At 58.3% G+C, this 23,129-nt stretch overlaps 1 protein-coding gene across 3 annotated transcripts in view; it reads left to right on the forward strand.

Moving 5' to 3' along the window:
- The first annotated feature begins 1,825 nt into the window (after window positions 1–1,825).
- RFX1 (regulatory factor X1) overlaps window positions 1,826–23,129 on the forward strand; it is a 30,812-nt gene continuing 9,508 nt past the window's right edge. The window contains exons 1-9 of one of the 3 annotated variants that reach the window (XM_087867220.1): window positions 1,826–2,067; window positions 8,900–9,252; window positions 16,273–16,382; window positions 16,604–16,687; window positions 17,378–17,485; window positions 18,464–18,580; window positions 19,709–19,804; window positions 20,193–20,576; window positions 21,382–21,476. In XM_087867220.1, the coding sequence (XP_087723346.1) occupies window positions 8,949–9,252; window positions 16,273–16,382; window positions 16,604–16,687; window positions 17,378–17,485; window positions 18,464–18,580; window positions 19,709–19,804; window positions 20,193–20,576; window positions 21,382–21,476 (1,298 nt within the window). In that variant the 5' untranslated portion in view covers window positions 1,826–2,067; window positions 8,900–8,948. The remainder of the gene's footprint in view (window positions 2,068–8,899; window positions 9,253–16,272; window positions 16,383–16,603; window positions 16,688–17,377; window positions 17,486–18,463; window positions 18,581–19,708; window positions 19,805–20,192; window positions 20,577–21,381; window positions 21,477–23,129) is intronic. The other 2 variants (XM_087867222.1, XM_045811948.2) reach the window with 2 other exon arrangements.

Consider the following 23,129-nt stretch of genomic DNA (forward strand, 5'->3'; position numbering starts at 1 on the left):
TTCTCTGACCTCACCTCCTGACATTTTCCTCTTTGCTCATTCTGCCCCAGCCAGATGTTTGTTCCTTCCCCTGCTGGCTTTTGCCTCTGTAGTCCCCTCCACCTGGGTTTTATGGGGCTCGCTTCTTCTCACCACTCAGGCTCACTTTGCATGACCCCTCCTCAGGGGACACAGGCTACAGCACCCTCTCACTCCTCCCCCACACCCTCTCACGTTGCTCTTTCAGCCCTTATAAACCTATCTCAAGTATTAATTTCACTAATAATTGTGTCTCCGCTAGTAGAATGCAACGTCTAAGAATTTGTCTGCTTTCTTTACTTTTACAGCCTGGGCCTTGCACACAAGAAGGGTGAAATTGATTGAACCAGGAAACAGAAGCTCAGAGATAGAGCCACTCTGTCTCATTGTCACACAGCAGAAGTGGAATTAGAACCATGGGCTCTGAATCTTGGCTTTTATTTTCCTCACTGTCTCTAGTGGAGACTAGGGCACAAAAATTGAAGAACGGGGTGCCAATAACCTCACTTATCAAGACAATATTTTGAAAAATCAAACTTAAAGCAAAAAATTCGATGATTAAAATATTTTCAAAAAAGTAAAAGACAAGATCTGATCCTGCACTTGCATGACTCACCACACCTTAATCCCAGTCCTGGTGGATCCTACCTTTATTTAAAATTTCGGTATTTTGCTCATCATGGATTTATTTTTTTCCCATTAATTTTGATACTTAAATATTGGAAAAAATATTGGATTAGAATGTCATTTATTTTGATGATTGAGTTTTTGCGCCCGAGGCGCGCTAACCCGAACCTTAACTCGCTTCTGTCACTTCTCCCCTGCGGAAACTGAGGCGAGGAAGACGGTCTTGGGGAGCGGAATTGGAGGGGGGGGCGGTGTGGAGCCCTGCGGGGCAGCCCGAGCTCCCCCGGGAGGGGCTGGGCGCCGACCTTTGCTTATCGCCCGCGATGGAAGCCTCTAATTAAATCCTCCGCCTGCGGGAGACCTTTCCCAGGGCCCTCCGCACCGCCTGCGGGGCCGAGATAGCCGCGACTGTCCCGGCAGCAGTGACCTTTCCCGGCTCGGGAGGGCGGGCAGGCGGGAGCAGGCGCGGAGGCCGGGTCTAGGCAGAGGTGGCCGGGGGTGGTGCGGCGGGGGAAGTTTGCTCGGGGGATGGGACCTGGGATCGAACCCCACCTTCGCTCCCCACGACCATCCCACCACCAGAGGGCAATGGGGGTAGGGGAAGAGCGCCCAGTGACGTCATCGAACCCCCTAGCCCCGCCCCGCCGCAGACGTCACAGAAGAGCAGACACGTCACCGCATTCCTCCCGTGACGTAAGCGCGCGAGGCCAGGAACTGACCCACCGGGGGAGAAGTCTGAAGGAAGAGAGCTTTCCTTTCTCGCCTTTTATAGTTGGTAAGGCGTTTAAAGTACGCAGAGCGGACTACCATTCCCAGTTGGCCTTGCGTGCCGCGCATGCGTGCGGTTCCCAGCTAGAGAGCGCGGCAAACCTTTGGAATAGATTGACGTCCTTTTAACTGAACCATAAGGCAGGTTTTACAGCCGCAAACCAATCCCTACCTCACAGACCCCACCCCTTTATTCTTAGGCCTCTGCTTCCTTGCGGGAGTGACGGGTTCTCCTGCTTTTGAGGGCTCAGTTTCCTTTGATGGACATGCACACCGATGAATCAGAGCGCCGAGAAGTCGAGAGGGTGTTGAAAAGCGTGACTTGGGACCAATAGCTTAGCAGCAGGACCTAGCGCCGTCCAATCACTTCTCTCGGCGCCGCCAATCACTCGGGACTCCGCCCCCGCTCGTGACGTGTGTAGGGTGGGTAGCAACAGTTGCCCCGGTGAGGGAAACGGAGGCGCCATAGCCACGGTAGTCGTGGCGACCAAGCAACCCGGCAACGCGAGTCAACAACAACAACCGCCCGGCCGACCCCCACCCCCACCCCCCCCTGCCCGGCCCGGGGACCCCAGCACGTTCCGTCCCCCTCCCAACATCGCCTCCGAGACCTCTGGAAAGCCCTTCTGCGGACAGAAGTAGGAAGAAGCCGAGGTAACCGGGGCGGCCCCGGAGTGGCGGGCCGGGCCAGGGAGGGTGGCGGGGCCCGGGCGGCGGGTGTCGCTGTAATCACAGTCCGGGGGGAAGGGGCGGGCGGTCAAAATGGCGGCGGCGACTGTCGGGGCCGTGGGGGAGGGGGCCGGGGCCCGGCTGGGGCGACACCACCCGCCCCTGGGGTCCGGGGCCCAGCCCCCGCGAGGGGCGGGTGCTACCAGGCTGGCGGCTAGTGGAGGTCGGCCGGACGGGGCGGGGGGCTTTTATATGTTGGGAGGTGCGGAGAGGCGGGCCTGGGGAGGCTGGGCCAATGGGAGCGAGGGAGGGGCGAGGCGGGGCCGAGGTGAGTGGGCGGGGCCAGGTCGTAAGGTGTGGGCGGGGCCGGCGAGTGCCGGGGGGAACCGGGTGGGGCAGCTGCCGCCTGGGCCTTACCACATCCCAAAGGGATGGGAGGCCACCTGTGCCGCGTCGCTTTAGAAGCCCCCCCCGCCCAGTCATTCCCAGTACACACTGTCTGCCGCATCTCAGGCCTCAGTTTTCCATCCTGTAAAGTGGGGAGAATCATTGCTATCGTCCCTTTTCTGCATTTCAGGGACTCCTAACTCCTTTCAGGAATTTCTCTAGGGCTCATCTTTGAACTTTTACCCCATGTGCTGTTTTGAATGTGGTTTGATAGAACTGTTAGCTAATCTTGATTTCAACACTGCTGTCTGCTCCTAAATCTGCCGCCTTCTCTCTGAGAGAAGGCAAAGGGAAACAAAGTTTCGTGGAGAAGCTGTGGGCTAGGAATATGGCTCCAGCCTGGAGAGGTTTGCAGAATCGGAGCCCATGGCAGGGAGGAGTGATCTCGGGTGACTGAGACAGAACAGAAACTTGATTGCTTCTCTATGGGCTGCTCTCTTAGATCTGGTGTTGTCCCTGGGCAGAGGACTTGTTTCTGGAGCTGGGATGATTTCTAACCATTCTGTCCATCACGGTCTCCCTTTCTGGGAATGGGAAGCAAATGGCGCCGGAGGAAGTTTCTTAACATTTCTTAAGCTGCTTCTCTTGGCCAGACACATGTTTTTGTGTCAATCAAGTTGGTGTCAACTGGGTCACATGTCACTAAGGAGGTACCAGCCTCCAGAGCCACGTGGGCAGGAGCGGGACATCAAGATCAGAGAGAAAGGAAAGTGTTCCATGTTTGTTACAGGAGAATCTGAGCGACTGCTTTGCCGGGCAGCAAGATCTGCCAGCTTGGGGAAGAATTTATTTTTTTCAAACAGCCAGCTGGGCCAGGTCCACTTTGCTTATTCTCTGTCTTGCTTTGGGGCTTGGCGTCAGCAGAGCAGAGTGGTGGTGTGCAAATTGCAGCCGTTTTCTTTTAAAATCAATAAACTTCAAGGAGAAGGACTGTTTCAGGCTCTCCTAAAGCTTTCCCTCAAGAATTTGAGATAAGGTGGGGGGGGGTGTCTTACTTCTCCAGGGACTTTTCTAGACCAGGCCCTCTTTGAGAGGTGGTAGGAGGACCCCTTTGAAAGTTAGGAAGTGTGGAGATTAATTTTCAGTACAAATCTGGAAATACCAAGTTTGCCTGAAAGGTCATCACCACCTGTTGGAAAGGCAAACTTTGAGCAGAAGGTTATGTTACCGATCATCTAGGCTTGTTAACTGCCTCTCCCCTGCCATAACTTTTATATTTGAAGGGTCCAAGCCCAGAGGGATCTTTTGACGAGGGTAGAGAGCACTGGTTTGGTTTGCTTTTGGAAACAATCACCTGCTTTCTAGCTCTGTGCTCTTGGATGCCTTACTTTACTTCTCTGGACCTCAGTTTCCTCCTGTCTAAGCTAGGGGCAGTGATCCTTGGTAGTAATTTTAAGCTCCTATTGCTGTGTTATGGATCTCGTATAAGAATACGTGTTGAGCATCAGATACCTAGTAAGTGCTCAAACTCTCTTAGCTGCCACTGGTATTCTCATGATTGGCCCTTCCTGCTCAGCCCTCTGAATTACACCGCTTGCATTTATTTTTATCATTCTGAATTGGGTGAGAGCCTAGTGGCTTTAAAGGTTGACTCACTTGCTGGGCTGTGTGGGCTGATGACAGAGATCCCAGGAAGCTGGATACCAGGATTCCAGTTTCTAGTGAGAAAGTGTCATTCCCCTTGCTCCTGAATAGCCTTTCTGCCGCTTTAGGAGAGTAGCCAAAAAGAAAAATTCTCCTGGGCCTGGGCCCAGACTCAGCCCCAAGGCTTCCAGGAGGCAGCTGGGTGAGCCAGGGGTGTGGGTGTCGTGGGAATGGTGTCTCTGGAGCTGAAGTCCTTGCCTTTCCCTCCCCATACACATCTCAATAGCTCAGGGATGGGCCAGGCAGACTCCCCGAGGGACGCAGTCAGCAGATAGCAACTGCACAGTGCATGATACTCTTCTTGGGCCGGGGAGCCCGTTCTGGGCCGGGGGCATCGCCGCCCCTGCTGCATAAGCCTGCTGCTGGCAGAGGCAGGAGGCAGGAACTTGCTCACAAGGGCTCGTCAATTCGTAGGCTCAAACTGGCCTTTGACACTCACTAGCAGGGTGCTCCTGGCCTGTGGACACATATTTGACAGGAAAAATCGAGCCCTTACTATGTGCGCATCAGTGTTCTAGGAGCTAGAGGGGCAGTAATGGGCAAGGCAGGCCAGGTCTCTGCTCCTGGGGAGCTTGCATTTCTGGTCATGGAGGGAAGGGGAACTATGAATAAGAAAATAAACCAGGAAATACAGAGCCAGGAAGAAAACAAAACAGGAGTATGTGCTTCAGAGTGCTTGGGGTTGGGGGAGGAGAGCACACTTGAGACCCAAGAAGGTGACATATAAGTTGAGATCTGGATGATAAGAGGCAGCCAGCAGTGGAGCATGGGGGTAGAGGTGAGGAGAGCATGTCAGTCAGGTGGAAGAGTCTGGTACAAAGGTCCTGGGGCAGGCAGAGGCCTGGAGCATTCTAGGAGCAAGAGCCAGTTTGCCTAGAACATTCAAAGTAAGATAGGAAGGACCTCAAGGCCCCATAACACTTGGGAAGGGCTCTGGATTTTATTTTGTCTCTGTGATAAGAGCCTTCTGAATAAGGGGTGACAAATAGGATTTGTGCTTTCAAAGGATCTTTTTTTTTTTTTTTAAAGATTTTATTTATTTATTTGAGACAGAGAGAGAGCAAGAGCACAGGCAGAGGGAAGGGGTAGAGGGAGAAGCAGGCTCCCCGCTGAGCAGGGAGCCCGATGTGGGACTCAATCCCAGGACCCTGGGGTCATGACCCGAGCCAAGGGCGGATGCTTAGCAGACTGAGCCACCCAGGTGCCCTCAAAGGGTCTTAAGGACTGTAGAGGCAGGAGTGGAGCTAGGAGCCAGTCCAGGCAAGAGTTGAAGACAGCTCAGAGTAGCAGGGTGTTGATGAAGGTGGAGAGAAATGTCCAGCCTTAGGATCTATTTTGAAGGAACCATTGAAGAGTGTTAAAAACTAACTGGATATAGAGGATAAAGGAAGCCCACAGCCTTAGATTTAATCTCCCTTCTCCCCTGCAAGTCCCTCATCGAAGCCAGTCTGCAGATGAGGAAAGGGAGTTTTCTTTTCATTTCCTTAGGAGGGCCTTGTCCAAGATGTAAACCATTTGGTTATAGAATCTGGCGTCCAAACCAGAGGTCAGCAAACGATGGCTGTCACCTGGTTTTGCATGACCTGTGAACTAAGAATGATTTTTATGCTTTTAAATGGGGAAGAAAATTACAAGGAGTATATTTTGTGGCCTGAATAAAATGTTAGGACATGTGCTGACTATATGAAATTCAGTTCTCAGTGTCTATAAATAAAGTTTTATCAGCACATAGCCATGCTCATTTGTTTACGTGTTATCTGTAGCTGCTTTCACACTGCAGTGGCAGAGTTGAGTAGTTGCAACAGAGGCTGTCTGCCCACAAAGCCAAAAATGTTGGCTGTGGCCCTTTACAGAAGTTTGCCGGCCCCTGATCTAATTGATTCAGAGATTCTCCAAAAACAGCTGTTGGCTTTGAAGATAGGTGCAGCCATTGGTGCTTTTCTCAGCAGTGTCATTGCCAAGGAACGGATTTGCTGAGCGATTCCCTTGTTTTGTGCGCCCTACTCTGTAAAGAAAGGACTCTCATGCTGTTTAAATATGTGACTGATTTCTCTCTAGAGAGTACCCTGCAGACCTCTGCTTGCCCTAGTCATCCACAAATGGGAAGAAAAGGGCTCCCTGGTTGAATAATTGTGGGACACTTGTTTCCTGTATTGCCCTTCCTAGAGATTGACAATGACAGTCCTGAGAAGGCCTCCAATAAAGAAGTGGGTTTAACTGTTTCATTAATCTCCCCTTCACCTTTTCAAGCTTGGCCTTTCAGCTTTCACTGTTGCCTCCTTCCCCTGCCCCTGAGTGGAAGGGTTGGGGCTTGCGGGCTTTGTACCTCAAGGAGGAGAAAGCACCTGCAAGTGTGGAGCTTTTAAAGCCCTTTCCTTGTGGGGGGTACCACAGGAGCAAGCTCTGCTAGGGCTCAGAAAGCCCACGCCAGGGTTTCTCAGAGAGTTCTCCCAGGGCCAGCGGGCTCAGAATCATCCCGAGGGTGGGTTAGCTCAAACGGCAGACTCTGGGGCCATCCCAGACTCCCTGGGCAGTGGTGCCCAGGAACCTGCATTTAACTAGCTCCCCAGGTAATGCCGATGAACACCAGACTTGGATTCCCCCTGGGTACCTCCTTCTAAGAGCCCGAGGAATGTGTGTGTCTCCTCCCCCTGCCCCCCTCTCCACCTCTACCTGGCACGGGTATTTGTCCAGTGACAATGATAATAGTGGCTTCTGCGTCTCAGCGCTTACTGGGCTCTGGGCTTATCTTGTCGGGTCCTTACAACAGCCCTATGAATTGGTGTCCTCATCATCCTCAGTACAGATGGGGAAACTGAGGCCTGGAGGAAGGTCAGTAATGTGTTCGTGAATGAAGAGACAGGTCAGGGTTCATGTTGAAGTGGGTCTGACACCGGGCAGTTGGACACCGATCAGCTGCAGTGACTCAAGCTCCTGAGCCGGACCAGAGAGTTTGGACCCAGTGGTGTGAGGAGCCCCCAGAAGGCAGCCCCTCTGATGCTGGCAGGAAGGAGTTTGGGAGGACCGGGGCTGGGGGAAAGCGACTTTGTCTTGTGTGTGGCAGGTGTTTAATCTCTGTGGGTGGGGCTCAGGTCTCCCCGTCTGAAAACCAGGGAAGATGCTGTCTACTGATTGTGAGAAATAAACAAGCCCCATGCCTGGCTCCGAGTAGGGCTGGGGGCTAAGAGCACACATCCGGGGGTCAGAGAGACCTGGGGTCAAGTCGTCTCCTTACCCGTTGCTGGGCACCCTTCACATGGTTTTGCTCATCTGTAAAATGGCCGTGGTGGCTCCTCACTCATGGGGCTGCGGTGCAGAGGTGAGCACAGCGGAGGCTCCTGGGGCTTCTGGTCAACCAGCAGCAGTTGTTCCCCACCCCCCCTTCCCCTTGCAAATCCCACTCGTAGTCACACGGGCTGGAGAGCCGCCTGCTGGCGCATGACGGCACACAGGTGCTCCCGGGTTCGTGCAGAAGAGCCTCTGGTTCAGTGGCCCGCGGGGACTGGAGTGCCCGCCAGCGTCACAGGCGACCGACCATAGGCAGGGCTGTCAAACTCAAACACTTCCCTGGGCCAGGCAGGGGCCACGAAGGTATGGGGGCTGGAGCTTCTCCTCCTCGCCACTCAAGTGTGTGTTCCGCCGTCCTCAGATGCCCCGGCGTTGGGGTGGCACCCATTAGTGTGGGCAGCGGGGAGACCGTTTGCTCATCTTCTGGTGAGGCGGGGCTGGGTGAGAGGGAGGGGGCGCTTAGCACTGGGAGGGGGACGGTGAGCTAGAAGGGACAGAGCTCAGCACGAGGGACAGGGTGCGTAGCCCGGGACCCGGGAGCGGAAACATGACCCTTTAGCAGCCAGCGATGCTGCCTGGCTGAGCCGGCCCCATTCTGAGGTCAGCAGTGACTGCTGAGCCTGCCCTGTGACCCAGGCCTGCTCTCGGCCCAGGGCCCCTAGACTCAGAAGGGCACTTGGTCTGTTCAAGGGCCTGAAAGCCCCTGTGGCCACAAGCTGCTCTAAGGGCTTTTTGGACTCAAACACCTCTCCCTTTCTGGCACACCACTGGGAATGAGACTCAGCCAAGCATCCAAGCCGAGATAGCAGGCATGTAGGGAACTGGGACAGGCTGGCCAGGAGACCGCTTTCCCCACGACTTTACCTTCTAGCAGTTAGCCAACTACTCAAGTACTCAGAATGCCCAGGATTCCGCCTCAGCCTGCTGTGTGGCCTGGGGCAATCTCCTCAACCTCTCTGAGCCTCTGCTGCTCATCTGGCAGAGCAAACCCAAACCCAGACACGGTTGTTGCAAAGTTTAAAATGAAATAATGTAGAGAAAGCACTCAGCACAGTGCGTCCAGTCTGCAGGAGCCCTCAGGAGAAATGTACCGTTTGTCTCTGGGCGAGGGCCCAGGACCCCACGCTCCCCCACCCAGCTTTGACACAGGGGTCCTCCAGGCACCAGGGGCTGGGAAGGAAGAAGGCAGAAGTCCTGGCTGGGGGTGAGTGGAAGAGGCGTAGACCAGCCTGTCCATAACCAGTTCCCCTGCCCTGATGAGTTGGTTGTATCTGGCCACCAGCCTCCAGATTTAATTAAGTTAGTGAGGAACCTAAACGTGTCTCTAGGGAGCCGGGAACTGTCCCTGTTTCCTCTGCTTGTAGATTAATTCTTGTTTTTCCTTCTTTTGTTTTTTTTTTTTTTTTTCTGTTTCCCTCCTCCTCTTCTTCTTCCCAAGGAAGAAAAAAAAAAAAGCCTTATTTATTATCATTTTCCCCACTGTTGGCATGGCAACACCAGCGTACGTTACTGAGCTACAGGCAGCCCCGCAACCATCCCAGCCACCACAGGCCCCGCCCCAGCCACCGCCGCCGCCAGCGGCGCCCCAGCCCCCCCAGCCGCCTGCCACCGCTGCTACCCCCCAGCCCCAATATGTCACTGAGTTGCAGAGCCCCCAGCCCCAGGCGCAGCCACCGGGCAGCCAGAAGCAGTATGTGACGGAGCTCCCGGCCACCCCCACGCCCTCACAGCCCGCGGGCGCGCCCACCCCGTCCCCGGCGTCCCAGCAGTACATCGTGGTCACCGTCTCTGGTAAGTGGACATGTGCTTGGAGCCAGGATGCTCTGTGAACAACTTGGAGAGGAGTTTGGGGAGTCCGGCATCCTGGGCGTGGGGGGGGGCACCGTGATGCCCTCCCACTGTCACTATGCCTGTCACCAGCACGGCAGCTTTCAAACTTGCTGCGGTTCCTGGGTGGGACTTGGGGGGTGTTTCTGTGGAAGGAGTCTTCAGGCCAAGCAATGATGCTTCTGTCCACCTCAACTCCTTCCCACCAGGGCAGCTCTTAGGGCTGCTTCTGTCTCTTTCCCCAAGTAAACTGCCGCTTGAGGAAAGGGTGGGTGGACTTAAAGTTTGCAAACACCTCCTGGAGATGGAGGCTGAGCGCCCGGCCGCTGCACTCCTGGCCTGGCCTCATTTCTTACCAGCCTCTCGGCCGCTCTGCCTGTGTCCTCATCCATAAAGGTCTGGTAACAGCTTTGTGAGCTCAGGGGATACACGGGAGGTATTCACGGAGGCATTTCAGGGAGGTCAGACAGGAGGTCCTGGCAGGACCCAGGGGCCGAGGGAAGCCGTTGGTTGGGCAATTTCGTGATCATGTGGCTAAGAACCCCTGTTTCTCACTGTGGTCTCCCCTTATGGCTGTGGAGAAAGTGACCGGGAATCTCAGGTTGTGGCTTCCATGGTTCCTGCCTGGACCATCTTCCTCATGCCCCAGTTCCCTCCAGGATGGAGATAGGCCGAGCAGAAGGAACTGGGAGCAGAGGGTCAGGACAGGCAGTCATTCCCCTGAGAAGGTGGAGCTCAGACCAGGACTGGGTATCATTTGTTGTTTCCAGTGTGCTCAATGGAGGGGGGAGGATGTGGTGACCTCCTACCCCCCGCTGCCCAATCTTTCCAGAATGGAAAAGGAAGGGATGGGAATCATAAAGCCATCTTGGGAGGCTGTGGAATGGGCAGGTCAAGATTGGGTTTAGGAAGATGGGACAATATGGAGTGACACGTGGCAACTGACGTGGCCCCATGGGACCAGAACAGATGTAGCTGAGGCCCTGAGCAGCATCCTTTAGGCTCCTGGCGGTGTCGAGGTCCCCAGAGAGGGTTCAGGGTGGGGGCTCAGGGTGGTGGCTCTTTACCTCAGGGACTGGTCTGGAGGGATGTCACGTGAGAGCCATGCTGAGAGCACCAGCTGTGGATGTGGCCAGGGTCCCCAGGCCACAAATCTCCAGCGGGTTCCCAGCACTGCCCAGTTATCCTACTAGGTTTTCTCACCAACATGTCCCCCACCCCCGCAAGAAACCTTCCCCTACCTCCGTCGTCTTGTCTCATTCCATGCTCCTTACCCCTGACCCCGCTGCCTGTCTCACTGGGGACAGGTGCCAACACATATCAAGAAGAATGCCATCTCCCTGAGCCAGCCTCACAGCTGCCAGGGTCGTCTGCAGCCACCGGCTCTGTGAATCCTAGGCCATCCCCCCCAGGGCTTCATCACTCGGTCCCTCGCTTACAAATCTTTCCCACCAGCTTGCAGAGTTGAAAAGGTTCCCGATTTAATCCGAAACCGCAGTTCCTGTCCCCCTTCAGCTGCTGCCCACGTCTTCACTTCCTTTTAAGTCAGCATTCCGTGAAGGATTCACCCTCCTTTCCTTAACTCGTGCTCTCTCCTTTGCTGCCTCTGCCTTTCCCCCACAGCGCCCCATTTGGAGTCAGCCACAGCTCCCATCTTGTCCGTCTGCTGGTCACTCTTGGTACTCCTCTTCCTCGGTCCCTGGGAAGCGCCTGACACACTGGTCCCCTTCCTCCCAGAACCGCCCCCTCCCCTGGTCTCTACCCACTTCCCTGCCTCCCTTCTCCGCCCCTTTGCTGCTTCCTCCTCATCTCCCTTCATGGTGCCCTAGTCCAGTGTCTCAGCTTTCACTGCCACCTCGGTGCTAACAGTGCGCCCACGTTGCGGTCTGCGCCCTGGGCTGTGGCCCTGAACCCCAGCCACCTGTGACCCATGCGCTCAGGATTGAACGGGCCTCTCAAGCCAGCATGGCCAAATAGAACCCTGGATTCCCCCCACCCCCCCATCCAATCCACCCTCTTTTGAGACTTCTTCATCCTAATGAATACCACCCCCAGTCCTGGGTTGGCGTGGATTCCTGTGCTACCCACCCTTGAGCAAGACCTCTCGGCTCTGCCTCCTCAGTGCCGCCAGAACCCACCAGCTCCCCGCGGCCCCCGCCCTGGTCCAGCCTCTGTCCTCTCTGGCCATAGTGTGCCCCCACAGCGACCCAAGAGGGAGCCTATCACAACCCAGTTCAGCCCAGACGATTCTGAGGCAGGTGGCCCTGGGGACACTGTCTGAGAAACCCTGACCTTGGCTTTCTCAGCAGAGGAGAGCTGGCCCCCTGTGGCCTCTCCCACAAGGGAGGGGCTTTAAAAGCTCCACACTTCCTGTAACCCTCCTGACCATTTCCTAGCCTCCCAACTCTGGTCTGGGAGGCCTGCCAGGCTCCCGGCCCACCTGCCCCCCCGCCCCACACCTGTTCCAGCCCTGCCAGCCTTCCTGCAGCTCCAAAAACCCACAAGGCTCTGTCCAGCCTCCAGGTCTTTGCACTTGCAGTGCCCTCTGTCTGGAGCACGCCTGTCCCAAACCTCCTGGGGGGTTGTCCCTTGTGTTCTGGTGTCAGCTCAGATGCTACCTCCCTGACCACCCTCACCTCCCCACCTCCACCGCTCCCTCCCGGTGTCCTGATGTAGCTTTGTTTTTCTGCTTAACACATGATCAGCTGAAGTGATGATGATGGCAGTCATGTCCATCCCCTTGTCCCTGAGGGCAGGGCTCTGTCCACTGAGTCTCTGTGGCATGAACACCCACATGAAGGCTGGCCGGATGCATCTCAGCCCTCACAGTCTGTCAGCTCCAGGTGGCCGAGAGCGGGTGGGAGGCCTCGCCTGTCACTGTTGGAGGACTCTGGTGAGCCTACAGGGCCTCTGATTGGCCCTGGGCCTCCTGGATGCTGGCTCTGGCGGCTTTGGGGGTCCGGGGTCCTTAGGGCAAGGGTCTGGAAAGGGCACATGGCTCCAGGCCCCAGAGCACCCCAACTCCCAGCACATTCCTCTCTCCCCCTCAGCCTCTCCAGTTCTTCCTGGTGCGTGCCCGGGGAGTCCCTGGTGCTTAGAGGCCAAGGCCTTTGTTCCCCCTCCCCTGATCGCCCACTGCACTGTGGAGCTGCTCTGTGCTGATGGGCTGCAGTGAATGGGCCGCTGGTGTGACTCTTGGGTTTCCTTCTTTGGTCTCGTGGTACCTCAATGGTCTTTCACAGGGGACTTTCTTTCCCTGCTGCTGCCTGTTCTGGTGGCAGTGAGGCTGTCCCCAAAGGGTTACTGGGTGATGCTTCCTCAGTCTGTTCTGAGGGGGAGGTTGGCTGCCCCTTGTCACTCCAGTTGCTGCTCCATGGACCCCTCCCCCATCCCCTTGCAGTGATTTCCCAGTGTTCCTCCATGACCCTCTCCTGGGTTAGTGTCCCTTTTCATCTAAGGGTGGCCTTTGGGCCACTTGAGCCCGTCCCAGGCGTGGCGGAGGTAGAGGAGGTAACTGACACCAGTAAAGGCTGCCGTAAGGTGCCTGGGGCTCGTCCAGAGCCAGAGCAATCTGAGCTGACCAGGGACCCAGGGAGACGCAGGGAGGAGACAGGGTGGGGCCCTGGACCCAACCTGGAGGCCAGGCTGGTAGCCAGCTGGGAGCGACACCACAGACAGCTCATCCAGCCCGGTCTTTATGGACTCTGCCCTAAGGTATCTTTGGAGGTGATGGGAAGGAAGCTCAAGTTACCCTGCTCAGGAACAGCCCTCGAGATCCATAAGTCCCTGTCCTCACAGGCTGCCAGACTCTCGCCCGAAACTCGAGGCCGAAGGAGGGCACTGTGGGTCCTGGCAGCCACCCCCAGGAAGGTGCCACCAAGCCTGCCCGCAGCAGACAGGGCTGGGCTGAAGGAGTGTCTGCGGCCAGCCTTTCTTCCCTGCTTCTCTCACAGTTGGAGTCTTTGGGAGTCCAGGGAAGACTTGTGTCCATGAGAGAGATGGGGGGCTGTTTGTCAGCATCTCCAAGCACAGATGGGGAAACCAAGGTCAGGACAGACAAGGGACCCAGGACCCACAGGCCCCCTCAGGAGCCCCCGACTGAAGTCATTTCCAGGAGCAAAGGATCAGGAGGGAGGGAGCCAGACTGCCCCGCCCATCGTCTGTGAGGACTAGAGCCACAGCTCGCAGTCAGGGCTCTGGGGCTTCCCTCAGTCTTCCCCCTCATGGCTCGAAGCGTTGGAGTTGTGAGCAGGTCTCAGTGGGGAAGTGCAGGGCCCAGGGGGGAAGAGATGCTTATCAGATTGAGGGACAGGAAATCAGCTGCCACTTCCTGACTAGGACTTGAGACTGCGGGGCCCTCTCTGGTCTCGTGCACATGCCCAGAAAGGAGAAGGCAGACAGATGCAGAGGCTCGCAGACTTAATACCCCACCCCCCAGCACATACACACATACACACACAGGGCAAGGGCAAGACCTGGGCAGACAGGGACACACACACAGGAAGCCTCTCATCCAGACAGTAGACTCTGGAATCTCACCTGCTTATCCTCGTGGTACAGCCTGGCAGGCCTGGCTGATGTGGGGGTCCCAGCCTTGGGGGCCATCCCAGACTGTTTCCTGCAGCTTCCCCATCCCAGGCAGATCCCTGATCTCAGCAGGTCCCCAGGCCTCCCAAATGCTAAGGGTCCCACTGACTGAAGAATCAGCCTTGGAATTTTCATTTGAGCCTTCAGGCCTAGGAGGTAACTGGCGCCAGCCCCCCACTCACTGCCCACCCTGAACTAGGCAAACCCTGTGCAAGGCTGCCTCAGTTGGGTGCCATTCCTTGGGCTGGGCCTGGCTGCCTGTGTCCCACGGACAGCCGGGTGTGCCAGGGCCCCTCACGTGACTTAGGGCTTTCTCAGGTTTCTCCCCAGGGGCCCATCTTGGTGAGTGCTACCTCCCTCACTGCTCAGGGAGGCCTAAGTGGATACAAGGGAAGATTCTAGCCAAACATAGGAAATGGTATCTCCTGGAATTGGCTGCAGAGGCAGCTGGCCAAGCAGGCCTGAGGTTGTTCCAGTGCCTGTCCCACATGTGGCCAATGGAAGGCTTCCCCCAACACCACCTCCCACATCTGGCCACCACTCCCCCTACCCCCAACACATAACACATTCATGAGCTGTGCCCCGGACTTGGTCCCTGAGGTTCTTGCATCTGCCTGGGACTGCCCTTCTGCCCTGGCCAGGCCCCTGTCCCTGTGTCCCCACCTAGCTGAGGCCCAGCTCCTCACTTTGGAGGCTGAGGATGCTCTGGTCCTTACGGTGTTCCCATAGACCCTCGCCTTACTGTTCACCACTGCGCTTGGGGTGTCAGCCCAAGCATGACCTGAGGGATTCCACGCACAATGTAAGATTTATGTGGGCATAGATACTACGGGCCAGCATCCTGGCTTGTCAGTTCCCAGCTGGGTGACCTTGGGCAGGTCACTTCCTCTCTCCCAGTCTCTTGCCTTATCCGATAACGGGGGCAATAAAAGTTCTTCCTGTCTCCAGCTACCCAGGAAGACCCTAGCACAGCACCTGGGGCACTGAAGTACTCTAGTTACTCCTACTACTCCTTCCCCACCACCCTCCTGTCCTGGAGGTGGCACTGGGACCTTGGCTCCTGGTAGCACATTGGAGGAAGAGCAGGCACATATGTGCCCCACAGCCCCAGCCTGGCCTCTGGAACTGCTGGGAGCAAGCCAGGCCACACGGAGGGGGCAGGATGGATGGTGTCCTGGCTGGGGTGGAGGCTCTCCCATCCAGCATCTCTCAAGGACACTGGCCCTTTGTGCCTCTCCCCTTCTCAGCTCCCTTGTTAATCACTCAGTGAGATGTGCATGAAACTTGACCTGTGCCCGCCCGATAGCATCTCCGGGTACCAGCCTCCCTCCTGACTTCATAGCAAGGCCCCAGCCCAGCGAAGGCCCTGCTTGGGCCGTGCCTGCTAGGAGGAGAGTGTTTATTCCAAGAGGGCAGCCCGGGAGCTCTGCATCCACCTGGGGGATTAGCTCCCCAAGGTTGCGGGTATAAAGCCGCCCGCGCACCTTGCTGTTCCCAAAGAGGTGGGCAAGGAGTGGGCAGTGTGGGGTGGCTTCCCCTGGACAGACGGGGGCAGGGGCAGGGTAGGGGCACCATGTTCTACAATTGCCTCTTCTCGGCTGCCTGTCAGCGTGAGTACCTGCCTGCCCCACTCCGTCCCACTGAGGACAGGGAGGCTGGGACAGTGGAGAGGGAGGGAGTGCTTGGCCACAGGCTGGCAGGGCCTTCTAAGGTCACTCTTCTTTTTTTTTTTTTTTTTTAAGATTTTATTTATTTATTCGACAGAGATAGAGACAGCCAGCGAGAGAGGGAACACAAGCAGGGGGAGTGGGAGAGGAAGCAGCAGGCTCATAGCGGAGGAGCCTGACGTGGGGCTCGATCCCAGAACGCTGGTATCACGCCCTGAGCCAAAGGCAGATGCTTAACCGCTGTGCCACCCAGGCGCCCCCTTCTAAGGTCACTCTTCTGACCCTCTTCTATTCCTGGGAAGCCAGGAGTCATCTTGAGGAAGCTGGCCCCAGCACCTTGGTCCTTCTAGGGCTGCTGGGACCCCAGGGTAGAAGGTCAGTCACTGGCTGTCCACAGATCCTATCTGTTGGGAAAAGGGATCCAGCCCTCCGGGCCTCTGCTGTGTGTTGGCTCCTCAGTCACCCCTTCTGGTCTGGTCTTGGGACAAGGTCTTGGGACAAGATGGGCTGGGGTGGGGCTGCTTCTGCATGTCAAGGATCATTGGTCCCTGTGGCTCACCCCAATGGGCAGGATCAGGGCTGGCCAGGAGGCAGGCAGGATTGTTGGAGAGGCCCCACCCCGTCAGGAATCAGCTTCAGGCTCCATCGTCCATTCTTGTGGGCTCAGACTCAGGCTCAGGGTGGAGGTAGGGACAGCAGGCAGAGCTGACCCAGTGACCCCTCCTCACAGAAGGCGCTATGCGGGCCAGCGAGACTGTATCGGAGGCCAGCCCAGGCTCCGCAGCCAGCCAGACCGGAGTCCCCACTCAGGTGGTTCAGCAGGTGCAGGGCACCCAGCAGGTAGGACACACTCCTCCCCTGGGGCGGGCTGGGCGGGTACATGAGAGGGGCGGTGGTGACTGTGACCACGGGGACTTGGCCTCCCCTCCTGCCCTGCTGCTCGAGCCATCTGCTCACATGTCCTTATCAAGATGTTCTCTGCAGCCACCCCTCCACCCACCTGGGCCAGGCCTCCCCGGGGAAGCTGGCGTGGCTCAGGTCCTTACTCCTTGCCCCCACAGCGTCTGCTGGTCCAGACAAGCGTGCAGGCCAAGCCGGGCCACGTGTCACCCCTCCAGCTCACCAACATCCCCGTGCCCCAGCAGGTAAGGCTGCCACACCCGCCCCAGCCCTCACAGCGTCCCCCAGTGTGCACAACCCACTCCCTGCGGCCGGCTCAGATCTGCCCTCCCCAGCATCAAGGACATAGGCTCCATCCGGGGGCCTCCCCACCTGCTGCCTCCAGGGAGTGAGACCATGGCAGTCAGGGCCCATCGGGGAAGGACCACCTGCATGAGTTCTCTTAATAGAGCTGAGGAGTAGCAGTAAGGAAGCTGACTTTCAGGTCCAGCCCCAGTGTCTCAAAGCAGAGAACCCACGGCCAATTAGGAGCCAAGAGCCCATAGCCAGCACAGGGACTGTGAGCGTGTGGTGGTCTGTCCCCCAGAAGGCTGGGGGCAGGGTGGGGCTCAGCACAGAACGGACAAAGTCGTGTCAGGCTTCAAGGGTGAGAGCATATTCCGTGTGGCCTGGGGAGCCAGGCTCCCTGGACACGGACCCTGGTTCTGCCACTTACTGGTTCCAGGACCTCGGGCAAACACTTCTGCCACCCTGAACCTCTCTGTCACCCTCTGCGAAGTGCGGTTAGTATCAGGGCTGCACTGGGACTGTTGGGGCGGTTCCGTGAGCTAACAGGTGTGTGGCACTAGGACATCGCCTGGTATGGGGCCAGGTGCTCGTGAAAACCGGACGGGCTGTTGTGAGTGAACTGCGGTCCTTTTCCCTCCTGGTTCTAGGCTCTCCCCACGCAGCGTCTGGTGGTGCAGAGCACAGCCCCAGGCGGCAAGGGCGGCCAGGTTTCCCTGACGGTGCATGGCAGCCAGCAGGTGCACTCGCCCCCGGAGGTAGGTAGTGGCCCCCTCAGCTGCCCTCCCTGTACCTCTCTCCCCCGGTTGGCAATGTACCCCCAGAGTATACTTGGGGTCCCGGCCCCTCAAGCCCACTTGTTCCTCCAAAGTCTTTGTTGAGCCCGGGTTGGGTGCCCAATTCATGGCCCCGCTGGCTGCGAGCAGAGTCCAGCTCCGGGAGGAGGAGGCAGCCTCCCCCCAGGTTGAAAGTGACCTCACAGCTGCACCTCAGGGCTCTGTATCCCAGGAAGGAAAGGAGGTCCCCCGTCCCCGCTCAGGGCGGGTCGAGGCTCTTCCTCAGACCACAGGGGTGGGTTCTGGGGATCTCCCGAACACCAACAAAGGTGTTGGAGGCAGGCAGGCCATGGGCGGCTGGGAGCATGGGTGGCAGCATCAGGAGCTTGGGGTCAGATCCCCAGCTCAGTCATTTCTCCTGGGGCACTCTGGCCAGGCCCCTGGGGCCCTCTGAGCCCAGTGTTTTCTATGTGTAAAACAGCTAATGATACAAAGTGCCACAGCATGGCCCAGAGCCAACAGGGACCTGCAGCCAGTCTGCCTGGGGTCAGTGCCTGGTGCCACCACTCAGCTGTGTGGCCTTGGGCCGTCCCTTCCCATCTGTGCTTTAGTACCTCGTCTGTTGAGTGGGGCTTCCCTCACCTACCCCTCCTCACCTCAGGGCTGCAGTCTCTCTGATTGTGGAGGCAGCAGGTGGCCTCTGAGCTGAGGCCATTTTCGCTGGGGAGGATGGGTCCCCCTACCAGTACCTCTGGGCCGGACCCCCAGCTTGGCCTGGGGGTGATTGGGGCAAGGACAAGGCATTCGGATTCATGGAATTCGGCTAGTTACCAGCCTGGGAGGTTGAGACCTCTGTGGTCTGCCACCCTCCCCAAACAGCTCTAGGGAGAGCCCTCCTGAAAAGGGTTTTGTCAGGGCCTGGGTGCCCAGACGACGCCCCCGTGTCTGCTTCCCTTGCAGCGGTCGCCGGTGCAGGCCAACAGCTCCGCCAGCAAGACGGCCGGGGCCCCCACGGGCACGGTGCCACAGCAGCTTCAGGTCCACGGCGTTCAGCAGAGTGTCCCCGTCACCCAAGAGGTGCCAGGCCAAGGCGGGCAGTGGCTGGGGCAAGGGGTCCTGGCCAGGCAGCCTCTACAGACTCCTTGACTGTCTGTGGGAGCCAAGCAGATGGGGGTACAGCCTCAGCAGGCCCCCCGGGCCTTCAGCAAGCGCCTCTACCTCACTCCAGACTCAGCATCCTCGTCTAAATAATGGCTTCTGCCCTGGGAGCCTGGGGGCAGGGTGGTTGGGGCTGCTGGGGGATGAAATGTGGTCGTCACGGGTGGCACCTAACACCCAGCGCTGGACAGGCGCTGGAAGCTCTGAGAAACAACCCGGCCTCTATTGGGCCCAGTTGCCTGGAGGAAGCCCCAAGGCCAAGTCCTGGCTTACCCCTGAGGGGCTCAGGGGGAGGCCCAACCTCCAAATCCGAGGCCAGCCTTTGGGACAGGTAGAGGCTCTTCCTCAGACTACAGAGTGGATTCTGGGGACTCCCAGAGGCTACTGCTCTGAGCTGCCAGTCATGGCAGCTGGAGCAGGTTAAGTGACAAGGGGTGTCTGCTATCTGGTTGTTATCACTCAAGTTGCGGGGTTCCAAACCCCTTGGAAAACCAGATGAGAGCCATAGACTCTTCCTCCAAAGGAAAGCAGAAACCTCACCCTGAAGGATTCACAGATGTTCCTGCCGTGTTCCACAGACCTTCTGACCCTCCAGGCCTGGGTCTGAGTCCCAGTCTACCACTCAGCACCACCCCCCACCCCACCCCCAGCCCCTGCCCCTCACTGTGTGCCCTGGGGGTGGTATCAGGATCCCTACAGCATGGCGGATGGGGGGTGTGGGATAACCCATGTAGAGGGCAAGGGGGACAGCAAGGACTCCGTCACTCAGACCCAAGTTCATCTTCAGTTCTGACACTTCCTGTCGGCCTCACTTTGATGAGCCTCTGCTCACACCGGTAACTGGGCACCCAGAGTCAATGTGGTGATGACTCTGAAAGGCACTCGGTGAAGGCCGGGCAGGGAAAAGCTGCAGAAGGGTGGCCTGTTTCTCACCAGGCTGCCCTGACGCTTCCATGAGTCTGTGGGCATGGGGCGGGGACTCGGGGTTGCGTGGGCCACCAGGGGCACCACGGTTACCACAGTCTGACTTGCCTTTTCCCTCCCCAGAGGTCCGTGGTCCAAGCCACTCCACAAGCGCCCAAAGCCGGCCCCGTGCAGCAGCTCACAGTGCAGGGGCTCCAGCCAGTTCACGTGGCTCAAGAGGTGCGTGTGTCCTCCACCTACCTCAGGGCAAGCTGGGACTGGGCCCGGGCTGGGCTGGGGAGGGGCGCAGGCCCATCAGGCCGCAGGGAGGGAATGGAGCTGGGGGTCCTCAAGGGCCCCAGCCCCGCTCCAGGCTCCACCTGGGGCTTTGGGCTGCAGACCCGGTCTTGGAGCCGTCCCCCCCACCCCCACCCCAGCCCCCGGCACCTGGCAGTTCAAGGGCCCAGGTTTTGCGAAGAGAGAGATCTGATTTTCCCCTCCCAGAGACACCGGGTGGGAGATCTGTCGGGTTGCTGCGGGAGCTCAGCGACCCGGTGGGCGGCGGAGGCCTGGAGCCCCGCCCGCGGCCGGCCCCGGTGACCCCCCAGTGTCTCTGTTTGTCCTCCAGAGCTCAGGCAGTCAGTTTCCCGCTAGGAAGGCAGAGCAGCAGGAGCCCCGGCCCACGCCGCCGCCGGAGCCGCCGCCCCGGCCACCCACGCCCGGGCCCCGGCCGAGCGCGCTGGCCCCGCAGCCGCCGCCGCTCCCGCCCGCGTGCAGCGGCGAGCTCCCGCAGCTAGGCAGCCCCGAGCCGCCGCCGCCCCATTACGAGCCGGGCGCCGAGCAGTGGGTGGAGCTGGTGGGCGTGCTGCCCCCGCACCTGCTCCTGCCGCAGCAGAAAGTGGTCTTCGAGCCACTGCCCGGGCTCCCGGCCCGAGCCAGCCCCGACCAGAGGGTCAGGATCCAGAGAGTCCCCCAGGTGCTAGTGTTCGGCACGGCCGCCACGGCCCTCAAAGTAGGTGGCGGACGTACGGGCGGGGGGCATCGGGCGGGCGGGGGCGGGATCCGCCGGCCCCGACCCGCGCCCGGCCCCGGGCTGCCCGTCAGGCGCTGCAGGCCCTGAAGAACCCCCCTTCCCACCTCGGCCGGGCCAGTCTGGGGACCCGCCTCTGACCCCACCCCCACCCCCACGGCGGGTTCCAGGTCCCAGGCTCCGCTCCCGCAGACGGGTGGGGGATGGGGTGGGAAACTCAGGCCCCGCCCCTGAGGCCCTGTCAGTAATTCCGGGTTGCGTCCCACAAACCGGGGCCCCACCCCTAAGCCCGGACCCCGCCCCTCACATCCTGTACTTCGTTTCCAGGCCCCGCCCCTGCAGACGGGGATCCTTCCCTTGATGCAGGCTCCACCCCTGAGGCCCTGTTCGTAGTTTCAGGCTCTGGCTTTGACTTCAGCTTTAGCGACAGCATTGTCCAGAGCTTGGCTCTACTCCTGGGGTCCAACTTTCATGCCCACAGTAGGACTCTGGGGTCCCCTCAGCCCGCCTCACCTCAGGCCCCACTCTTGCTGTCCCCAGCCTAAGCACAGAGTCCTGGCTTCTCCTGACACAGCTTCTCCTGATTCCCAGCCCTGGCAGAGACTGTAGCCCCTGGGCCTCTGACCCCTGGCCCTGTCCAGGATGCGGTCAGAAAGCCCAGAAATGCAGCCTTCCAGCCGGGGAGCCAGGTGTCCTTGTGGGCTTGGACAGCCACCAGCCCTTTAGGGACAGAGGCCGAGGAGCTGGCCCACCCCTGACCACCTGTGTGCCCTTCCTCCCACACCAGGTGCAGCAGCTCCAGCAGGTGCCTGTCCCACACGTGTACTCCAGCCAAGTGCAGTATGTGGAGGGCGGTGACGCCAGCTACACGGCCAGTGCCATGTGAGTGGGCAGAGCGCTGGGGGAGGGGCCGGGAGTTGGGACCTAGGTCTGCCCAGAACCCTGCTAGGACTTGAGGCCCGAGTCCCAGCCCCAAGCAGACCAGCCAGGCTTCAAGGCCTTGGGTGACGGGTGGTGGGTGCTTCCCAAGGATAACCAGCAGCCACCAGGCAGGGGCAAAGCAGAGGGGACCCTCACAGCTTGGGAGAGGCATCCCAGTATCATTTAGGGCTTTGGAGTCAGATGGGCCTGGTTTTTAGAAAAGGAAAAAGAAAATGTAATTTTACAAGATAACATTTTTTAAGTAAGAGGGAATGTTAAAGAGTGAAAAGGAGAACTCCACTGTTGACCCCAACCTACTCCAAATGGGGTGCTGTGACCTCTTTGTTTCCTCCCGGAGGTACTCTGAGAATGGAAACTAGCCCCTTTTTTGTGCAGAAACAGGCGGAGCGTTCTGTCCCTTATTTCTTCCCCCAGCGGTGTATGTTGATGCTCTTCCGTGTTTCTCTGAGCGGCCCCCAGTCACCCTGTTTAACGGCTGCGTGGCGCTCCACTGTGCGGATGGAGCGTGAACGACATATAGCCAGTGCCCACCTGGCTGACACTCGGGTGACCCCGCTCCCTGCTGCTGCGCGCGCACACACACACACATACACACACAGCACAACCGTGTGCCGTGGATCCTCCGCACACCACCTTCCCTCTCCCATCATCCGTAGTAATCATTCCAGGATTAGAGTGATTGCTGATTTAATTTTTAGAAGTTTCTATTGGTTTTCTTTACATTTGTCTTTTTTTGTTTTTTGGGTTTTTTTTTCTTACATCCCCACCCTGTCCCATGTGGGCATGATGCTGGGGGTTCGCTCATAGAGCATCTCCGTCCCTGGGTCACCATGCTGTGGCAGATCCCAGGGGGCATGACCTTGGCACCTGAGTCATGGTCCGTGGCGTCCAGCTCCCTCACAGCTCTGTTGATTAATTTCCAGTGCTGCCGGTCTCTTAGGCTTGCAGTTGACCAGAGTGGGTAGAGAGCACAGACAGCATTCCGGGAAAGAGTGTGTTCCTCTGGGCCCCCCAGGGGTGTTAGAAGCAGAGCTGAGGCACAAACCCCAGCCTTGTGGGGCTACGCTGGCTCCTTCTGCCTCCCCTGGTAGCATCCGTCCTTTGCTTCTGTTTGAATTCATCCCTCCGTGATGATAGTCCATGTGATCGCACGTAGCCCATCGTTGCATCAGATTCTTCTGGTATGCGACGTTGTTAGCGGCATTGTGTCTTCTGCTCTCTCTTGCAGTGGATTCTTGCAGGTGGGCCTCACCCTGGCCAAAGCCACAGTCCCTGCACCTCTGTCCCTGGCTCTGTCCAGGCCGCGTCCAGAGACGCACACATTCAGTCAGTCATTCAGCAAATAGCTACCGAAGCCACGTTTTTGGAGCACGTGTTGCTTGTGGGGCGCTGGGCTGGGCCGGGCTGAGCTGGGCTGGCTGTGGTCCCTGCCTGGGGGCGGGGTGGAGGGCACTTGCTGGTGCCACTTGGGGTCACGTGCCTTCGGTGCTGCTCCAGGCCACTTCGGTATGCGTGGACCGGGGTACTTGATCGAGAGCTGCATCTTGGTATCCATCAGGCAGGGGCTTACCTCGGTGACCACGCCTCCTACCA

The sequence above is a fragment of the Ursus americanus genome, chromosome 14 (genome assembly GCF_024610735.1).
Source record: "Ursus americanus isolate L20-20 chromosome 14, mUrsAme1.1.p, whole genome shotgun sequence".
NCBI lineage: Eukaryota > Metazoa > Chordata > Mammalia > Carnivora > Ursidae > Ursus > Ursus americanus.